General features: G+C 32.6%; 1 protein-coding gene across 2 annotated transcripts in view; it reads right to left on the bottom strand.

Moving 5' to 3' along the window:
* Positions 1 to 3,343, bottom strand: part of LOC121128127 (smoothelin) — a 68,446-nt gene extending 65,103 nt beyond the window's left edge. Inside the window, exon 1 of one of the 2 annotated variants that reach the window (XM_040723700.2) lies at positions 3,022 to 3,343. In XM_040723700.2, the coding sequence (XP_040579634.1) occupies positions 3,022 to 3,211 (190 nt within the window). In that variant the 5' untranslated portion in view covers positions 3,212 to 3,343. The remainder of the gene's footprint in view (positions 1 to 3,021) is intronic. The other variant, XM_040723699.2, reaches the window with a different exon arrangement.
* Between the last annotated feature and the right edge of the window lie 18,788 nt (positions 3,344 to 22,131).

Genomic DNA, 22,131 nt, shown 5'->3' with positions numbered 1-22,131 from the left:
AACGTTCTGTAATTTATGTGGTGAAATTTTCTGGGGAAGGGTTTCGGACCATTAGTATAATAATTATGTGGCATATTTTAAATTTAATTCGTATTTTTTTTTGCTCAAGAAAGTAAGAGGATCTAAATCATACTCTACAGTTTAACTTTTGACTTTAAAGTGAAGGTTTTAGGTTTATTATTGAAGAAATAAATACCCAAAATGCTTAGTCACTCATCTTAAAGGACTCATATGTGAGAATCATACTCAACTTCTACTAGTGACAATACGTGTTCATAACCAATAATGATCCAACTATTGGCACCCAATGGTATTTCTATGTAAACAAACTATCTATGATTATAAATGGAGTAGGATTGTATCTGTAATATGGTGACTCATGATTCAAAGTACATACTATATATAGTAGCTAATGGAGTTATTAGATATTCATTGGTCTCTTGAATTGGTTTTTATTTTGATGATGTTCATGCGTAATACAGACAGGATGGAAAAGGGGTAGAAAAGTGATGTTTTAATCAAAGGCTTCTTCTTTACTCAGGAATGAATATATATGTATATATTTGTTTTGTATTTTGGGGTGGGGAACGTCTTACTTATTCTTTTCCTTATTTATCTTTCAAGACATATATACTTATTACATAGGTATGTAGGTATATAAATATTATAAACCCAAGTTAAAAACATATTATATACATAGTATCCTTGTACTGGGTGGTGCATGGAAATTAGCACACTCCTTCTAACTTTATAAATCGAGGTCGTGTGAACTATAGGGAAAGAAAAATATGTATAAAGGTGATTATTTTTACTTGGGCACTTTACTTGCTAAGGCAGATGAAGAATACATATTCTAATTTTGAGGAGTTTAATGCAGCTGTTGTCTTTGTTCTACTAGAAGATATGATTAATTATAATGTTATGATCCGGAGAGGAAAATCAGCCTATTAAATTGATGGTTGTTTCAGCAAAATACTACCAGTCAGTATCAGTCTTTATCTATTCGGTCAAGTCAAACCGTTGGACAGGTCCTATAAGCCGGAATGGTACTTCAGACTGTCAGTATTATAACTGATTTAAAAAAAAGTTGAGCGATGTCATCAATGACCGAACTTTAAAAGATTTAAGACTAATATGCAGGACTGAACTAGATGGGACTGCATTCTTTAGTATTAAATAAGGACTGGCACAAGAATAGTCCTTATTTTTCCAGTCATAGGACCGTCGGGTCTTCGGAGTGTCAGTACTAGAACTGATTAAAAAAATAATAATACAGTTGAGGGACGTCATGAAGTTCCTAACTTTATAAATTTTCGGACTGAACCGCATCGGATTTAAAAAAAGAAGAAATACGGTTGAGGGACGTCATGAAGTTCATAACTATATAAATTTTCGGACAGTGGTCTTCGTCCTAAACAAGGAAATATATATATACATATTCCTTCGGACGCCCCTGACATATGTTATTGAAATTATAGCTAAAAAAAGTATTATAATTTCCATGCAACACCCAGTAAATAATGTATATAGTATAATTCCTATAATTTAATTATTGAGTTGATTTTATGTGTGTATTTCTAAATTATACCGTTCATCACTACGTGAGTAGTCCCCATGATTATAAACCTTTCCGTCCCCCCTCTTCAAATACCTAAACATAAAATATCTACATGTGTATACATAGTTAAAAAAAACCAAACATTTGATAGCGCGCTCATTTCCTTATAAATGTAGATTAACCTTGGACCAAATTTTATGCCTTTAGTTTATTAGATATTCAAAAACACACAAAAATAAAAAATAATCATATATGTACATGTCCCCATATTTTCACAAACTGCCCACCGATAATGATTAATAATAGTTATTTATTGTCTAGTCTCTCCTATACTAGATTAGCTCCACGTTACTCCCTTATTTATTAAATATTTAGCGAAGTAAAGTTCAAAAAATTAAGGGCACACAGTATACATTTTCTCATTCTATCTCAAATTCGGAGACAAGACCAGGGGATAGTTGAAATTCAATTATTGCAACCTTTTTATAATAAGAAAATAACTTGGCAAAGGGAGGAATATATTTTTCGATTCGGAGGAGAGGGATCTTGGCTGGATAATGGATTTGATGACATAGAAGTTCCTCTCCATGATACCAATTACGTTTAGTGTTGTGTCAGTTCTTATTTAGGACTGAAGTCTGGATTCCCGTCCCTTTCAGTCTCGGTCCGATCCAGTTCAGTCCTAAAACTTATTAAGTTCGATCCTTTATGACGTCCCTCAATTTTTTGTTTGTTTTATTAATCAGTTCCAGTACTGAACTTCCAAAGTACAGAAAGTCTATAGGGCTGGTCCCAAGGACGGATAAGACTGGGGTTATACCGAATAAATAAGGCCAAACACAACACGAATTAAGTTCATCCTACAATTATATGTTAGTTGTTCATGGTAGATACAAGGAAAAAAAGTGATCTCCTCCGGCCTCATCCTTCATTTAACAGATCGACACATAATGAGACCTTCTACATACTTATTTTGTCGAAATATCTCGAAAAAATTGAAATCCTTGTCCAATACAATATTTCGTATAGTATAATTTCCTTATTATTAAAAGGTTGCAATAATTTAATTTCAACTATTAATATCAAATGACAATTTATTAATTCTAAATTAATGACAGTCATGTAGTCGAAAGAAATGCAATTTCTAGCAGATTTTACCATTTTCTTCTATTCTCACTAGATATGAATATGGCTCAAAAAGCACACATATAATTGATCTTGATATTTCACAAAATGCAGATCATGTATCTTTGGCTTGCGAACGAAAAAAAGAGGGATAAAAAACACACACACACAAAAAAAAAAAAAAAAAAAAAACTGGATTCGAACCACAAATAACAGATTCAAATACTATATAACTCGTTCTGCCCTTTTTAGCAACAAACAATCCATATATGCAATGTACGAGTAGTATGTCCCTATCTACATATTATAGAGTAAAAAAATGTTGCAAAAATTCTGACCTTCAACGTTATTCGAAGATTCCTCTCCTACTCCTCCAGCCGCAGCAATTCTCCTGGGTGGGGGCGAAGAAGTGGATGAAGAAGGATTGTAATTCATAGTTGCTCCAAGTACAGGAGCCATCACGACGCGTGAGTTCCATAATCCTATAAGACCAGAGGCTGTATTGGTTCTCTTTGGCTCCCGTGACATTATTTTTCAGAGATCACAATCACAGAGAGCAATGAAAGAAGTAAACACTATTTAGGAAATGATTCCTAATAAGACACTCAACTAAAATAAAATTTACAATGTATTGCTGTTACGATGTCGGTCTTTTGAGAACTGAGTGCGTTCAAGTCTCTTTTCTATCATTATTATTATTATGAACCATTCTTCCTTTTTAAATCTCCGCTCGTTCAAGTCACTTTTTTTTTTTCTCGGGATGTGTTGTTATCGTTTGTACTTAATATTCAATAATGAAAGAGCGCGTTTCAATGGATGTGTAAGATCATTATTCATTAATAATAACAATTATATTGCAAAAAAAAAAAAAAAAATAATAATAAGGAACGTATTATTATCAAACGCATAATTACATGTTACTCAATTACATATTCATGTAAGATGTGTAATTAATTATAAAATAGCCTTTACCTTAGAATCTTAAATTCGAATAAGGAGGAAATAGAAAAGTGTCTCACTTCTAAGCTATTCTAAATTGCACAGGAATAGTGAAGGATGTCAGTGTGTTTGTGAAAATAGAGACAATTAGTCATTTTTATGTGATACAATACTTTTATATTTTGACATGCCTCAGCCCAACCAATGTAAAAACTGCACTAGATTTTTCTCTGGATGAGTATGATCCTCTATTTAAAAAAGTAAAATTTTGGATAGCTGTTTTTAAACGAAGCCGACGAGCTGCATAGGCAAGCATCACAGTGGCAGATAAAATGAAGCTACGACTGCAAAAATAATGAAGAAAAAAACAAAGTAGCACTATTCATGGATGCCAAGGGAATGGATGTTCAAGCTTTTCCAAATCACTCAACCTTTCTACCACCTTGGTCCATTGTATGATATATTTTTTATACGTACAAGTTTAATTGAGAGGGTATTTCTGATCAAAATGGTAAGAAAATGTTGTATTCCTGGATGTCGTTCTGGATATGGATCCGACAACACACTGAATCATGTCTCCTTCCATGCCTTTCCAAAGGATGAAAATCGAAGTAAGAAATTCATTCGAACAATTTCTCGTAGAATTTAGGTACCAGGATCTTATTCAGCAATGTGGCGTAAATTTTTTTTAAGGTTAATAGCTAAATGCGTTAATAGTACACATATATATTGAATAAATATTTTTATTACAATTTTGAGCCAGCAAATAATTTATAGCATGTATGTACTGAGTATGTAGAATCTTCACTTAATTGATAGAATTTAGTTTATCCCTGATATGGCTTTTAAAGTAAAAAAATATATACGTACATAGTTCATTATTGCATTCGATTTATAAATATAATAATTGCTTGGTTTTGCAAGGGGCGTCGGCAGGGTGTGGGCTGGAGAGGCTTTAGATCCCCCCTTCCCCCACTCCCATCCAAATTAAGAATTTTTGCTTTTTATTTGAAAATTTAACATTATAAATGTTTTGTCAAAAAACTTGCGATTTAATTTAACTTTTCAAATTTTTTCCACAAAATTTAATTTTCTCTGAATAAATTTAGATTTTGGAATTTTTAAAAAAATTGGTTTTTTTTGTGAAAAACTGTGTATTTTTGAAATGTTTTTTTTATAAAAAAATTTAATTTTTCAAATTTTTTACAGAGAATTTTAATTTTTTTTTTTTTTTTTTTTTTTTTTTTTTTTTAAATTCCAAGGACCAATCCCCCCCCTCCTCCCCTTCCCCAAAAAGAGAAAAGAAAAAGATAAGAAGGATATATGTATAAATATACTCCTGCGGACGCCTATGTCTTGTGTAGAGGGATCAAATATTATGAATACATTAGGGATGTTTGGATATTAAATTTTAACGATAGGATTGAAAATTTCATTAATACTATTTTTTTATTCGTTTTGATTTAAATGTAAATAAGTTTAACACAAGTATTTTTTCCATAACTTTCTGTGTTTGACATGAACTGAATTGAATTAGATTCAAGTTCTTTACAATGCATTAAATCATTTGATATTTTTCGTTTTAATTTGAAATAACCAACAATATCTATATTATTTGGTAGGACTGATTAACAATCAAAACACTAAAAGCGGACAGTATTTCTGGCCTCCATCCATGCCAAATTCTTCATCATTGGACTATGGCCTATTCTACAGGAATTTGAAGGACCTTAAAGCTGATGTGAAGAGTGAGTGAACCAACATACCAGTATGTTGTCGAAGTCTGCAAGGCATTCAAGCTTCCTGTGGAGGCTATGGTTACTGTTGGAGAGTCACATTCTGTATATAAAATATAGTTAATATTTTGGGTAATATATTCAAAAAAGTATTAGAATTGTCAGACTGCTTTTTCTCAAATTATATGCTGTTGAAAATTTTCAAGTCAGAGTAGCTAACTTTCGGGCATGACATTTTTACATTTTATCCAATCATTTTTCATCAAATCATGAATTGTTTGTTAATTTTTATGGTTTATGCGATACTACTATTAAGGGGTTTGACCTCTGAGAATATGTTTCTCTTTTTGACTATAAATATATATATATTATTTTTTCTATCAAACTTAATTGCCTATCATACCGGCAGTCATTAATATTCAAGTTATAAAGAATTATTGAGCATCACCTGAATATATACCTAGGTGTGGAACGTGGTGATGTAATATTTAAACGTTATAAAGAGGCTGTAAAAAGGAATTATTCATGTACTGTTTGATACCCACAGGAAGTCGATTTTCTTTATATTCATTTATTAGTGGAAGGGATTGTTAGAAGTCTATTTAATAGAATATTTTCTAATCGATTAACAAGTGATATTTGATTTTAGAACATTTTTTTTTTTTTACGGGAAATATTTAAAAATGGGTTTTAGTCGCGGGGAAGGAGGCGAAAATTATGTTGCATGGTATTATGATCGATTGTCCAACTTTGTGTATGTATATTTAATTTTGCCACTCCTATTGATTCAGTCACTTTGAATAAAATTTTGAACTGAGATATAAACATACTTAACTACCTTGGATTTTCTGATAGTATGAAGTGTGTTCTTTCCAGTGATGTATAACATGTTTAATTAAATATGAAATGGGAGACATTGCTAAAATATGCATGTAAATAGTGACGTCACGCATTTTTCAAACATGTGTACGACAGAAAATATGTGAAAAAGAATTCAAGATAATCAATGATGTTACACTTTTGTATCCTTTACTCATTTTTTAATTAATAATTTGAAGATTTTACTTTGAAAAAGACTGATTCGGTTGGGATTTGAAGTGAGTGTGCGTTTTACGTTTTACTTTTATCCTGCACTTGAATTTTCCGATCGTTAAACGATTCTACCTCTGGTGTTCATCAAGATATTGGCTTGAAATTTTGAATAGATTATATTCTTATTAGTTCAAAAAAAAAAATGTTGCAAAAATGCACCAAATCTGTGAGATAGGTTACATCTGTCTGATGAATTGACGTCCCAATTGGTAAATCCTCCATTGAAAGTAAATTTCAAAAATGTAAGAAAAAATACAAAGAGCATCTGTTAGGTCCACTTACCTTATTGGAAGGGATTTTTTTTATATGTAGAACTCCTTAATTTTTTCAAAATTGTTGAACCTTTATGGATTACTCAATTTGATAAAAAGATTTGCATACACAATAAACAAATTATTTTGTCGATTTCTATTTAAACATTATGATAATACTCATTATAATATATTGTCCGCAAAATGATGGAGGTTAGAACTTTTACTTTGATATAGAGATGGGCAAAGTTGGAGACAAATAGCAGTAATTATATTGAAAAAGGAGTGTTTGTATTAAATGAATGTTTGATTTTTAATATAGTTTGTTCTTTCAGATTATTTATTTTAAATAAGTTTCAAATTTAGCGCATAGTACAAATCAAATAAACATACATTAAATACACTAAAGTACATCAATATACATGTTTGATAGACTTCATTGTTCTGGTTTTTTTAAATGAAAAAATGCATTTTTTTTCCTCAAAATTACTTCCTTTTTTTAAAGGAACGAGTGCATTTATGCATGTTTATATTTCACGAGGATACATGCCATTTGCAAAATAAAAAACAAATAGTCATAATGATGGGCCAACAGCTCTTTAACATTATTTATTTAGCGTGCAAGGAATTGCAAAAGGTGTTGTGGCAGTCATTTGAGGGGAATGAGGATAAATATAGGCAAATGTTCCTCCCGTCTCAACTCAATTAATGGCACATTACTTATAAAAATGCAGGATTTTCTGTCTATCATCCACAAGTATCCACTGTTATGTACCGATATACTATTTAATATACTCTTATTATGAAAAGCGTTTATGACAGGATGAGAAGCAAACATATTCTCTGACAGGGGCTGATAAATAATTAGTAGTACAACAATATCTGATCCTTTGATACTTTGCTTTAAGCTTGGATTTATCACCTTTTATGATTATAAATAATAATGTATCATTTCTATTCTTACTAGATTCAACTGTCTTTTATTTCCGCGATACTTGCACGACTTGTTTGCAGATGCATGGTCGCAGCAAAACTCAATAGGATTTAAAACGATAATTATGACATAGAACATTATTCAAAGTGAAAGATTCAAGCTCAAAGCAAAGTTTATATCACAGGAAGATGACACAACGCAGTATTTTGAATTTTTTGACAGAAATTCGGCTTCATCTTAGTGTTTAAAATTTTAGTTCCTCCCAGGTTTTAACTGGGTAAAGGGCGTCCTTGTGAATATTTTTGTACATTGAGCAGTCTTTATTGCAGGATAATGTCTACAAAGTCATAAAAGACGTTTGATGTATGTCAAAAACAAATCATATGTATTTATTGCTATATAAATCTGTAGAGATCCATTATCATGGTTCTATGAATTTTTGACCCATCTACCTACATCCATGACATGTTGCATTAGCTAAGCCTGTCGTTTTTTTTATTTTTTGTTTGGTAATTTTTTGGCAACAAATATATTCTATACAATTGTAAATAATATTAATGGTTAGAAGTGAAATGTACAAAACTGGTTTTGCCGTTCTTCGTTGCAATTATATTTCCGTAAATACTCATAATATAATAATCTCAAATGAAACACTAAAAAGTAATCACAGCTTATAAGATTTGGGTTGCTAAAAGGATGAAGGAACAAAATATAATAATACTTTTATTGTTCCTATCATATCTTGAGTAATAACTCATACTATTAAATCTACAATATTTAATGCCCATATTTCAAAAACAAAAAAAACAAAAAAAAATATGAGGTTGTAAATAAATAATAAAAAATATGTCCATTTATGTAATTGTTCTTCGCCTTATCAAGAGAGAGATGGAATGGGCCCTTGCTACTTCTCTACGAACACCTCTCATCAACAACAATCCATGAGTATCAAAGGAAGAATCCATATCCATCAATTATTCTCTTGTCAACAATAGAAAATCGACACACTACATAGAGAGGAGTCATGTTACCATTTATAGTCGTAATCAAAATGCCCTATCAAAACTACACTTTAACGCCTACCATGATCGTCATTGAATTCTACTTGGCTTGTGATTGATTTTGTATTCATGTCTTCTACACATAAAAAAACAACAACAATAAAGTGGGTTCTAATTCCTATACCTCTCCATTTTAGGGAAATGATCAATTTGAGATATGTGGCTACAAAACGAATCAACAGAAGAAAATATGTAATGCTAACAGCTGTCAGAAATGTACTTATATATTATCATCATTTTACTATGCAGAAATATATCTTTTTAAGTTCATTGATTGATGCCATTATTCATTTTCTATTTATCAACCTATACAGCAGCTCCTTTGTATTTTTTCTTGTCAACTAGCGTCTATTTTAATACATACTCTTACCTCCTACTAGAGTGATGTACGTTGATATACAGGCTAGTGAATAAATCTTACTTTATCTTGATGATTACCGTACTTCATTTTTTATGAATGAAGTCAAATGGACTCGGTCATGGTAGAGATCAAAGATACAATTATTCAATATTTATACAAGAACGTTATTTGCCAATTTTGCCACCAATTGTGGCAATGTCAGCCTCTAAGCGTGCTCAAAAAGCCGCACAGATTTGAGGTACAGCTATGATACATTTTCTTCCACTACTTATCAACGGATAACTTTGAGATCACCAATGTTTCTGTTACAGACTCAGTAGATGTTGGAATCCACTTGCCACCAGATGGTGTGGTCCATTATTTCAATATTTGGGATCAGGGGTGACTAGAAGTTAAATAAGAAGACTCTCCTCAAACATCTTTGACTTCTGCCCAGCAGTCTTGGAACGATATACTGGTCAAGGCTTTTCTTTTCTTTCTTTAGGCTTGCTTGACTAATCTTTCGCTTCGAGGACGATCCTGTACCCATCTGCCGAAGGCTGCGTGCGAGGTAGATTTTAAATGATTTTTTCTAGACCGAATCGGTCGAGACAGTGATTTCAAACCGTGAACTAAAATTAATAATTTTCAAATCGTGGATATTTTTATTTTTTGTCAGGCTCTATGTATTTTTTTGAGGACCTCATACGTCGTACCTTCTTTTTTGCATCAACTGACGCTGATATTTGTACTTTGTTTAAACACTATAGCTATTCATGTGACAGTCCTTAGGACCGGTCTTTAACTGTAGGTCCTTGAATTTTCCCTAAAAAGTCGATGGTACATTAAGCCAAATAAGATATCTCAGATATGCATTAAGAGCATTGTACATATTTTGCAAAAATATTCCTGTTTTCATTTTAATGCAATATAATACAAACATACCATATTTTTGCTTAATTATATAATTTTTTCTTTATACATACAGTCGAACAATTAAAAAACACCATCAATAACGTCATAAGGGATTGATTTTACCTTATTTAAGAACCGAGCAAACCAAAAAAAATATTATCTCTAAGTCTCTAGCTTCTTGTTTAAATTAGTTGTTTATTAGTTGCGGTATAGCGCCAGTGTATAATATGAAATATATTATTATAAATTTAAAAAGAATGTGTTATAAAGTTCAAATATCATACCACAGTATATATACATGAAAAGTCCACCATTTATTTTCGTGATTTTTTTTTTTTTTTTTTTTTCCATATAGCGTAACTTTATTCAGAAACGAAGTAAACTAAAGGCTTATTAGCATCGCATAAAACATAAAATTTTAAACTTAAAAAAAAAGATCATGGTAAAAACAAGAAAATTATCAAACTAAAAATAAAGATAAAAAAAACAGAAGAACAATTCAAAATTAAAATAACGTTAGTGGCATAGTCTTCATTTACCTGAAGAACTGGTCCATATTTTTAATACTTTGATATAAATCAATAATGGGGAGGGCGTCTGTAAGGTTTAAGTTCTTTTTAATCATTTTTGCTTATTTTAATTGTTGTGTCTTTGTAATAATCCGTTGACCTTGCTTTCCTCCTTCCCACAATAGTGTCCTAAAAATTCATCTAGACCAGCTGTTACTCCAAATCATCAAGCAGTCCATATGAGATCCGATCATATGTTATAATTAAAAGCCTGCAGCTCCAGAAGAGATGGACAGTAGTCTCTGTTGCTTCATTACAAAACGGACAAATACTCCTCTGGTCGTTAAAGAATTTTGCCCCAATCTCCAACGTTCCTGAGAGTAATCAATATTTGAACCCTTTCTCAGAAGATGTCAAATATTTATTTTTTATTACTTTGATGCTGTACCCCTTTGTTGATGTTTTTCCTTTCCAAATAGTTACAATAAGGAGCCATAGTTGATTTTTGAAACATCTTCTAATCTCCGACGTAGAAACTATTGAGGCTTTCATCCTGAACGGCACCAGAGGCCTTAAAATGACCTAACTTTGATCTAAAGGACTGTTCAGCAATTTTATCAATTAGACAGGTCGACCATCAAACACCCGGGAGCAATACCGGTGGAGACGGTTCGCACTTTCTGGAAATTAAGGCCTCCTCCTATGAGCAACTCCCAACCAAGAAGCAACTCTAACTTTGTAGTAACATCTATGCACACTTTACCCAGATACTGCATTCGTTTGGAGTATAATGCGAGATTCTCTAGAATATTTTTAAAACTAGCATACGGGTTACCCATAAGAAAGACTTGTCTCTTTTTCAGGAAGTCACTGAGAATAATAGACCAGGGTTTCTCGCTATACCACATTTTCCTAACCCAATATGACTTCAGTACCTTCCATATTTCCGAGACGCTCATCACAGACAGTCCTCCACTATTCAGTAGACCGTGACACCTATCATAAGAGATGTTCCTTCTTCTTTTCGTTTGGAGAAATGAGCTCTCTATGGCGGATATATTTTTAAGAGTGTCCTCATTGTATGGCGTTACTTTTAGAAGATGAACCCCTGTTGGGACAAAATAAGAGTTCTATACTGATATTTTGTCTCACATATTTAGGTTGAAGTTAGTGAAGAAAGAGGTATTCTTCATTATTCTTTTGACAACTCTCATTCCCCACCCAGACTCCAATGAGTTTTTTTCTATCAGTCCTCCATAAGTGCTCAATATCTCTGTTTTTCCTGGATTAATATATAATCCGGAAGTTGAGGATAACTTTCTGCGTAAGGTCATAATTCTTTTAATTGACTTTCTGTATATTTTGAAAAAATCTGTCAATCCCTACGTTGAATAACAACGTAGACACGAGGTTCCCCTGCCTTACTACTCTCCTATTCTCAAAAAAATGACTCTTGATTCCCATTCCTCACAATGGGACGGGAACCCGCTAATATCACTCCGACCATTCTAATAATATAATTGCCGAACCCTCTATCATATAGCGTACGAATGATGAACTCATGAGACAGCGTTTCAAAGGCATTGCCTAAATCTAGAACGATCACTGAGGTGTTGCTCGAAAATTCGAGGAATGTCTCTACAGAGAAGGGAATGTTGTCCATAAGTTTACCTTTCAGAAATCTGTACTGGGAGGGGCTCGTATATGCGTCTGTCATACTATTTATTCTGTTAGTCAATACATAGGAGAAAAGTTTATACATAGCCTTCGGCATAGTTAACGGTCGGTAGTTCTGCAGGTATCCAGGATCCCTGTTAGCATTTAGTATCAAGACGATCCGTCCTTCCGGGGAAAACTCAAGAGGCATTAGTCTTTCGTAAAAAGAGAGTAGAACAGGTATCAAGAGCTAAGCGTATTTTTTGTAAAATTCGAACGTAAAGCCAGATGGTCCAGGGGATTTATCAAGCTTAGCATTTTTGACAATGTCATTTATAATCTCAAAGTGCATCAAATGTTTTTCAGTTATATCTATACCTGCCTCTGATATCTCAGCATCATCGCTTGGTTCACACCTCAAGACCTCACAAGAGGAAGCTTTATTTGTCTGGCATCTCCTGCATTAATTATCCTTCTGGCAATCGTAACATGAGTAGAGTTTACAGTAGACTTTATTGATCCCACTGCAGATGAACTTCGGGTCATCCGATTTAATGCCATTGTTATCAAATAGCCTCATGGTTTTTTTTTCTATTTCTATTATTGTCTTGGTGCATATACTGCAGTCTGGAATGTGACAGGTCATCAATATTATTAATTTTTATTCAGACTCTATATTTCAGATCGTGTTTCCTATAAATTGGCCTAGCTTGGCATTTTTTTCTTCGTCAGTAAGAATACTCTTGGAAGTAGATTCAATTTTGTTCAGGTATTCCCTCTCTCTTTTCGCAAGAACAGAGCATTTTCTTCTGCACAAAACTTTCATTCTATGTAATATTGATTGCACAAGCAGAAACACATCCCTCTCATGCTGCAGCTTTTGGATACGTCCAGAATTATGCTAACAATTCTTCTCTAACTTTGGGATTACCCATGATGCTCGATTTAAGTCTCCACTGGTTTTTATGTCTAAGTTCCTTTAACTGGAGTTTTATTACTAAGTTAGTTGCCTTGTGATCTGGAAGTTTAGCATCTATTACATCATAAAATTCAATTGCATTTTTTACAAATCCGTTCATTAGGAATAAGTCGATTCTTGACAAAACTGGCTTAGAGTTCTTATGAATAGAAAAGAAGGTATGATTTAAATTATTCATTTTGCATCCTACGTCACTAAAACCATGGAACGTAATAATTGACGACGATACTTTTTTGGATCGAGAATGGGAGTTTGGTTCCTTGCTTGTTGTGTCTCTGGTCCTTTTTAGTTTACAGTTAAAGTATCCTCATATAATTGGATATCCCGTATGAGACAATGTGAAAAAGCTTACCCTGGTAGAAATATAGGTCGTCAGTGTTTGGGCCATATTGACCAATCACTTCAAAGTTAACACCTCGGTAAACTGTGCTGTAATGAGATTTCCCTCTGCACAGCAGTATTGAACATTTGAGTTGAATTGATTTGTAAAGTTATTTCACGTTTTGGGTTCTGATTCATACTATTGAAGGACAAGAAAGAGAGGTAACCTGGCGGAATAGATGAATGATTCTCCAAATTACATCTGGTATTACACATACTGACAATGTCGGGTAATTTAGCATATTTTATAAATCTAGCTACGTCATATTTACGTTTCAAACTTTATAAAGAGTTTACATTCAAGGAAAGGATTGATATAGTCATTCTTTTGACGTTGTTTTGACACAGATACACACGGAGACGATCGTGAACTAGATAAGGCTCTCTTTGAGGTAGATCCTGATCTATTCGCCAATATATTCATTTTTGTTAGGGTACAAAGAGAGCTTCTTGGGGTTTCTATCTCAGAGAGTCTTCTCAGATGTCTTTCAGATTGTCCTGTGCTAGCCTTAGTAACAGACGTAGGGGTCTGATGTCCATTGATGGGAGGGGAAGTTTCGTTCATTGTTTGCTCTGCTTTCGGTTTGTAGGTTGGGGGTTCGTCATCTATTTATGATTTGTTTACCTCATCAGTTGCTACAGTATCTACTTTATCATTGGCTGCTGAATTTACTTCAGAGTTACTTTCAGTTTGGGATGATAGGTTGTCTGGTGGAACATTAGTTACTCGTGACACTCTTTCAGAGTGATCATCATTTTAATTAGATATGGGTTAGCATTCTTTTTTTGCATTGGTCTTTCACCAATTTAGTAGGTATGGTTTGTTGTTTAGGATTGGTATTAGTTGATTTACTGATATTTATGTGATCAAAAGATTTATTTTCCCGTATTATTGCAATTTTCTTGAGAAGAGCTAATCTGTTTTCAACAATTTGAAGTCTTTTCCCGGTACAATTAATTATGGAATGTCAGAATAAAAAAACATTTTTGGCATTGCTGACGAACTCCACTAAGTCTCAGATTAAGGAGATGGTCCTGAACCGGTAAAATCTGTGATAGACTCAATGGATCCCCGGTAACCTCGAAGATATAGTTCGAAGTGTGCCATACAGATTTAAAGTTAGGGAATTTCTTTTCGGCATCGCAATCTTCAGGATTGGGTTCTGGGTAACAACGAGGCACCTCGCAAAACTTTTAATCAAGTTAGTCAATACATTTTCATCAACTCTCTTAAGAATATTAATAGCAGTGATTTTAAATTTCTTTCTATTATCCAGTTCAATATTTTCGATGTCTTTTATTTTCATACAAACAGTTTTCATGTGTCCATTTGGTCCTTCAGCTTGAGTATCATAGCATTGTTTCAGTTTCTCTATGCGAGGAAGAATATCAGTTTTAAAGTGAGTGTAGAGCCAGGCATAACCAAAACCATGATTTCATTTTCGGTGAATCCGATATGAAGTACAGCATTGTATACTTCATACGGTTTCAAATGTATGTTATTAAACACACGATGATTCTCAGCATCTGTTAAGGTTATAACAAATATATCCCGTCTAAAAGTCGATTCTAGATTAATTTGTCAAAATATTGTTAAATCGAAATTCGCCAAGAAAATTACAAAAAACTGTTATGCACTAATTTTGCAAAAAAAAATGTTGTAAAAAGCATTTATTGGTATTGTAAAGACGAAAAAATAACCCTCGATAACTGGTTCATTTTTTTGCCAAAATGGTTTTATAAAATATTCTGAAAATTGGAAATACTTTTTTTCTTTTTTAAATATAATTTTTTATATATGGAAGTTATCTTCTATATTATTAGAGCAAAGTTTGTCTTTTAGCTCACACCTAAATACTCTGGGCAATACCGGGTACTACCTATACTTAAATAATATTAATATTTTGGCATTTCTATTAAAATGACACAAGACGTTGCCACTCTCTGTCACTTAGTTTACAAATTAATATAAATAAAAGACCCAAAATGATATGGTAGTTAGCCACTTTTCCCTAACTGAAGGACTACTCTGAATTTAATAAGAATTTTATGCTCACAGTTTAACACCTGCTCATTCCAAATCGACCAATCCGCATTCAAAATATTACGAATGGGCAAAGAAATAATTCATATTGATTTGCTCTCAATTATATTGAGGAAAGGATCAAAAAGAGGTTGATTAAATAATAGATGTGACCCTATTTATATTTTAACTGATGAAATCGTTTTTTATAGAACATAATTCATTAAAATTTCATTACTTTACTTCGATCAATTTCCATATTGCACCTGAACTAGACCTTTTAAGATCAAATACTCATTTCAAATGAAAGCTGTACTTGTGTACTATTTCAGCTTCAAATGAAGTACAGCGTGCCGTTGTTATTTAACAACGAACTTTAAATGCCTGCTACAGCTGTGTATGCTCTGGTAAGACGTTGTTTGTTGTCTTGGGCGGCCAGCCAAGAATATTTGGATTCACTTAAAAAAATGGCATTGATCAATGAAGTATTTATTCCACAATCGTGGAAAAGACAAAGTGTCATTGTGGCGATCCACGTAGGACGAGAAAATGTTGATATGGAACAGTTCTTAAACCTGGAGAGGTCCTTTGTCTGGAGAGTTAGGAAGGAACTGAAAGAGTTGGAAGGTGATTATGAATCAATAACTAAGCGTGCTGATTTCAGGGTGAGTTAGTCTGCTAGAGGGATCAGGATTTCATTACAAAATCATTGATGATGAGCCATCCAAATTGATGTGGACAATTGGCAGGGAGCTTAACTGTTCTAATGATTTAAATGGCAACAAGACTATGGTCAATGCTAAACTACAAAGAAAATGTTGACCTGGTTGTCAGTATTTTTTTTAAATTCTATTTGACCAAGTGTTTGGCCTCCAAGCTCACTGGACCTCAGTCCCATGGGCTTCTTTGTGTAGGGTAGAGTTGAGCAAGACAAAATCTGAGTAGATGTCCAATATCTAGGAGGAATTCTGGAATATACCAAAGTAGACTGTCAAAAAGGACCTGCTCCCGTTTCCAAGTTTATATCGAGGTCATTTTTGACGCCAAAGGAGATTAAATGGCATAATTTTTTTTTATTCAGCTTTTATTTGCCATTGGTTTTTATTAAAATTGGATGAATAATTAAGGATAAAATCCATTTAAAAAAAATCGTGTTGATTGTTAAATAGAGGTCGCACCCTGTACTTTGACATAAAAATTATTGAAAACACGAGGCTTTCTTTCTTTCATAACAAAATCCGTGAAATATGATGGTTCGTTAACCCTTAAATTGCATTTTCTCAAAATTGAACGATTGCATCTAAAAGTTTTATCAAAATACTCTGAAGTAGGTTCCCATCGGTCATTTGGTATAAAAATGAAATATGTTGACTCATGGAAAAAGCTTCCTGGTCTTCTTAGTTTCATTATTATTAGAATCTAATTAACAATTAAGGTTATAAAACAATTAAAATACATATTAATCTTGGATATAAGTATATTATTGACATATTTTTTGTACTAAAAAGGAGATCCCCTTTCCCCTCCCCTCCATACTTCTTTTTCGTTCTCCGTCTCCCACACATCCTCATTTGGCGTGCGCGTACGTAGTGGTTTTATTGGAGAGCATCCCAACAATAAATATAGGTAGCTCAGCAGCCTTAAGGTGTTAAGGAAGAAAAATGTATAGCGACCAATTACTCATACTCAAGACTGTCACAATCTAATGTACATTTTACATATAAAAAAGCTACAAACACTATATAATACTAAAAAATTAACAATCCCGACCACAACATTCTCGTGGAATTAAAGTAATTAAAAGTCAGGCTTTATTCGCGTTAATTTAAACTCATGGAGAGCCACCTCGCCGATTCTTGGTGAAGGGCAGACAACTCTGAAACGAACTGCAGAGATAAGAGTCTGGAGCTTGTATATCACCTTCGAGGTCACTTGCTCTTCCTGATCTTCTTAGTATTTTAGTAATTTTTTGGTTGATTTTAAACTATATATTCCACAAAACCCAGATATTTCAAGAATTAATATAAAATCCCTGCACGAGAATTAACAAGAGGAGATCCCCCGAATAAAAGACAACAGTTGGCTACCCTACACTCTACTTATTCAGCTGAAATAATAATTTCTTAATATAACTATTAATTGAGATTTACAAATGATATGATTAAGCAATGAAAGTTTGTACTTGTAATAGAAAAACCAAACGTTGTGTAATTTTCTGAGGTATGTACAATGTACATGACTCTGAGATTATGATTGAAAAGAGGAAGTCTCCTAAGTATTTGCCTTGAATGACATTAAAGTTCAAAAATACATAATAATCTCGTATTCAAGGGTTTTCAGACGGCATTGTGTCTGTAAGAGTATTACTCCATGAATTTATTTCCATCTTGATAAAAATATTGGGCATTGTGAGTAGACGTGCCTTGTAAGTGGATAGAGTGACATTGTTGTCATTTAAAAATGAATAAATAATAATACGACGTTTCAAGGAATTTAACTCATATGTAAGTATGTGGTGGGCTTATACATTAGAGTGGTTTGATTTTCTACTTTTTTCAAATTTTGATTATGGATAGAGCGGAAAAGTTGTCGGATGGTATAAAAATGACCTATGCAAAAGTACCTACCATGTCATCTTTAGGTCGCACTTCTCGATCAATTTATGAAAAAAAGCAAAAACTATTTACTTAGTAAATAACGATACTAAGAAGATATTTTTAGTTATTTTGTATTAAATAATTTTGCTAGTCAACTTTTTAACCTACAAAAAGTGTATGAAAAGTTTTTTTTCTAAAATTGTCCTATGGAACAAAAAAAGTTAAAAAAATTTGATAATCTGCGTATAACGCGCATTCTTTTTTTACATTTTCATATAGGGTAAAACCCCAAATTTTCTTAGGTTATTCTCTCTTTTGATCCGTAGGGTAGCTTTATGTTATGTATTTAATAAAATACGTCTATGTATTATAAGTACTGAGTTTTACGTTTATAAATAGTATCGTCTTTTGTAAATATACTAGAGTATATTTAGAACACACATGATCTAGTGTTACATTATTCCTCCACGTGAATTCTTCTCCTCATGTATCTTGGTCATCCTGGATCTCTCCTATTATAAATAAGCTTGCGTCTCTCCCTCGTCAAGACGCAACACTTTAGAAAAATACTTTATTAATGTTTTTATAGGTTAGAGTAATATGTATCATGTTAATGTTGGTAAAATAATGATTAATGCTGCTTTTTAATCTTTATTGATTAAATGAATAACTTTCGTCTCCTTTCAATCTTTAATCAACATTTGTGACCTAAAAATGACGTCATAGAAAGAAAAACAATGACATAGGTCATTTTCTTATCACATGACAGCTTATTCGAACTAGCTGTAATCGATATTCCAAAAAAGTTGAAAAACAAAGCACCCTATTATATAGTTATAAATAACAAAAAAATATCTTGTTTTAGACATCACGAACTATGTACTTTTTATACTCAAGTAAAAGATAGAGAGAATCAATTAAGTGTGTACTAAATATTATGTATTTTAAAGCAGTTTAGTAATTGATTATGAAAAATCCTTGCTCAATAGTTATTATTTGCAAATATCTATTCTTTAATCAAGAAAAGCATAAATGGCGCCTCTTATTGGAGCATGACATCAAAATGTTATATATAAATAATCCATGTATAAATTAAACTACTGGTAGTAACCGGCATTGGCCGGAATAATTAAGCGTCGGCTAAAAGACAAATTTTGCTTTAATAAAGTGTCTCGAGAACAATTATTTTGCAGAGAAGAACACTGAGTTCTACTTATACAGGTTACAGAGATGGGATCATCCCTGGGAGAAGTATATAGAGTTACAAGGAGACTATGTTGGAAAAAAAAAAAATAAGGAAAAATGTCTTAAATATTTGTTAGGTCGGAAACTTTTGATACCACCCTCGTAAATGGTTATAAATTATAGGTATTATTTATTAAGTACAATGAATATTTTAAATTTGAAAATTAAAATTAATTTGTACGTTTACTTCACAAATTCTAAACGTGTTCTATACCAGATCTATAGCCTATACAATCACAATTCTCGAACATCTCTAAAGTCTAAATTATTACGTTATGTGGAGAGTATCCACTAGGCACGCTATTTCATTCATTACTTAGTCTTGTGAATAGTCAATGTCATCGTTTGTGATATAAGCCTGGTGTGTAATGGGCATGTTAAAAAAAAACCTGAAAATGAACATTATAACCCTATCCATTTTAAGAATGTTATGGAGGTGATCAGCTACAATCAGCTGTGACAAGGGAGAAGGGGGAGAAGGAAATAAACAAGGATAATGATTTTTCCTTTAAAGACAAATTTTCAAGAATTACTCCGATGTCAATCCCCAATTCTACTCTAAGTCCAACAAGGACTTACAATTATAACTTCTCAAGAAACTTTCATGGTTACTCTCCGTCTTTAATGAGCACAAACGAATGTTCCAGCTGGTTTCATTAGTTTTCATGGCTCAAGGGCACTGTCAAAATATGCAATGATGGTTCATGTTGCAATACAGTGTAATTCACATGGTAATTATGATTTACATTCATGTCAATCCAATTTTAAAAGATAAAATGTTTGAGTTTTATCCACGAATTGCAATGATTAGGTGTTGATTAATTGATAACTGTTGAATTTTATTTTGAAGATGCTTCAACAGTTGGCTCGAATCCCGATTAAAACCGTTGTATCACAAAACCTTGACAACCACCCAATAAAACACGGTTTTACCTCACTAACCCAATTTTTTTAGAAATGTAATTCGGTGAAGCGTCCGATCGGCAAAAAAGTTTTCGATAAAGTGTCTATGCACGAATTTTCATACTCGTAAGTAGACTTTTGTATGATTTAATGCAGCTGACTCTACGTATTATTCGTCGTTATCTTTATTGTATCATACACTCTTCATCTCCAAAAAGAAAAATAGAAAAGGCCCAAAATCAGCTGGTACTTAGTCATTCCTTCCCGACTATATAATCATTATTCAACGATTGTTATTGTTGGGAACTGTTCACAGCATAAATAGTGCTTATTCTACTTCAACATTTCAACCTTCAGAACAATGATTAGAAGAAAAGAAGCAGAAACTTTGACAGCTGCCTACAAAATACTATGTATATTATTGTGTTAGGGAGATAAGGCCGTGATTATGAACTCAAAACAGGTATTTAATAGGATTTGGGTCTTAATATTAATTTATATCAATCAAGGGCCTTCGTTTATCATTCATGCCATTGATAATTATTCTAATAAAATTATGAATTCAATGTAATTAATAGATATTATCTAAATAATAATAAATAGTTGGCAACAAAAAAAAAAGGCAAGGTACCAGTTGTTGTTTTTTTTCCTTCAAATTTTTCCTTTCGCTTTTGAGAATGGACATGATGTAGCATTCATTCATCCAAATACGCGGCTACATAGAAGGCAAGGTACCAGTTGTTTTTTGGTTTTTTATTTCAAATATTTTATATCCCTTTAAACAGTTGAGGTTGAAAGTGTGTACAAAAACTAGTCGTGATTTAGCATTAATTTATCCAAACATGCTACTACGTTCAACCACTCGTATCAGTCATTTGTCAGTCCAGAGTGTTGGTAGGGTGAGACACGACCCTATTTCAGAAAAAAATAGAGATATTCATCGCTTGAGGCATGATGAGGATAGAAACAATAATAATTATAGCAAAGCTCGAAGACAGCAAGGACGCAAGTCTTATTATAAGAACATCTACGACTCCAAAGGATTATTGAGTGATAGTGGTTTGGATATCTGTGATTGTCTGGATAGAAACTGTCCAGGATGCCATTTTCCTTGTGCTAAATGTAAATCCCCTAAATGTGGCCATGAATGTCGTGTATATCGTAAATGGCAGTATGAACAAAGTGAAACTGAAGAAACGACACAGCAGAACACTCCAACAAATCCTTGAACATGATTTCTTCATTCCTATCAAAGTAATAAATGATATTTTTGTATGGGTGAAACTTCAAAAGATGGTTTATTAATATTATTATGTTGTTTAATTTGACATTGGACATGTAATTTATAGAATTTCTATTTTATTTATCCTATTCGTTTATATATATTATTTACTCCACCCTAAACTATCAAATGTTTGTAATATTTGAAAAGTCCTTTCCTCATTATAAATTATTTTACATTATTTCTATTATATTTATCACTAATGTATTGTTCTTCGAATCCTGCAAACTGTAAAAGTAACATTTCCTTGATAAAAACCGAATACTTATGTCATTTCGCTATATTTTTCTCATAATTCATACATGGTTCCTCTCACTTCTTTGTTCAGTCCTTCTTGCCGTGCCTATAAATTTTTCCCCCCTAATGAGTTATATACAATCAATAATTAGCATTGAGATTGGGGCTTCAATACTAAAGTACATTGAACGTATCTAATTCAAACTCTCACAAGTTTCAACACGTGCACTAATAATTGTTTGTTTATATTTTCTTGTTTGTAAAAAGTGGGTAGGATAAAACTATGTTTATTATCAGATCTATTTGTTTAATTCCTGGATATTTCATCTTCAAGCCCACTACTAATACATAATATATACCAAGATATA

The sequence above is a fragment of the Lepeophtheirus salmonis genome, chromosome 13 (genome assembly GCF_016086655.4).
Source record: "Lepeophtheirus salmonis chromosome 13, UVic_Lsal_1.4, whole genome shotgun sequence".
Classification (NCBI taxonomy): Eukaryota; Metazoa; Arthropoda; class Copepoda; order Siphonostomatoida; family Caligidae; genus Lepeophtheirus; species Lepeophtheirus salmonis.
This window is presented reverse-complemented; position numbering and strand designations above follow the sequence as displayed.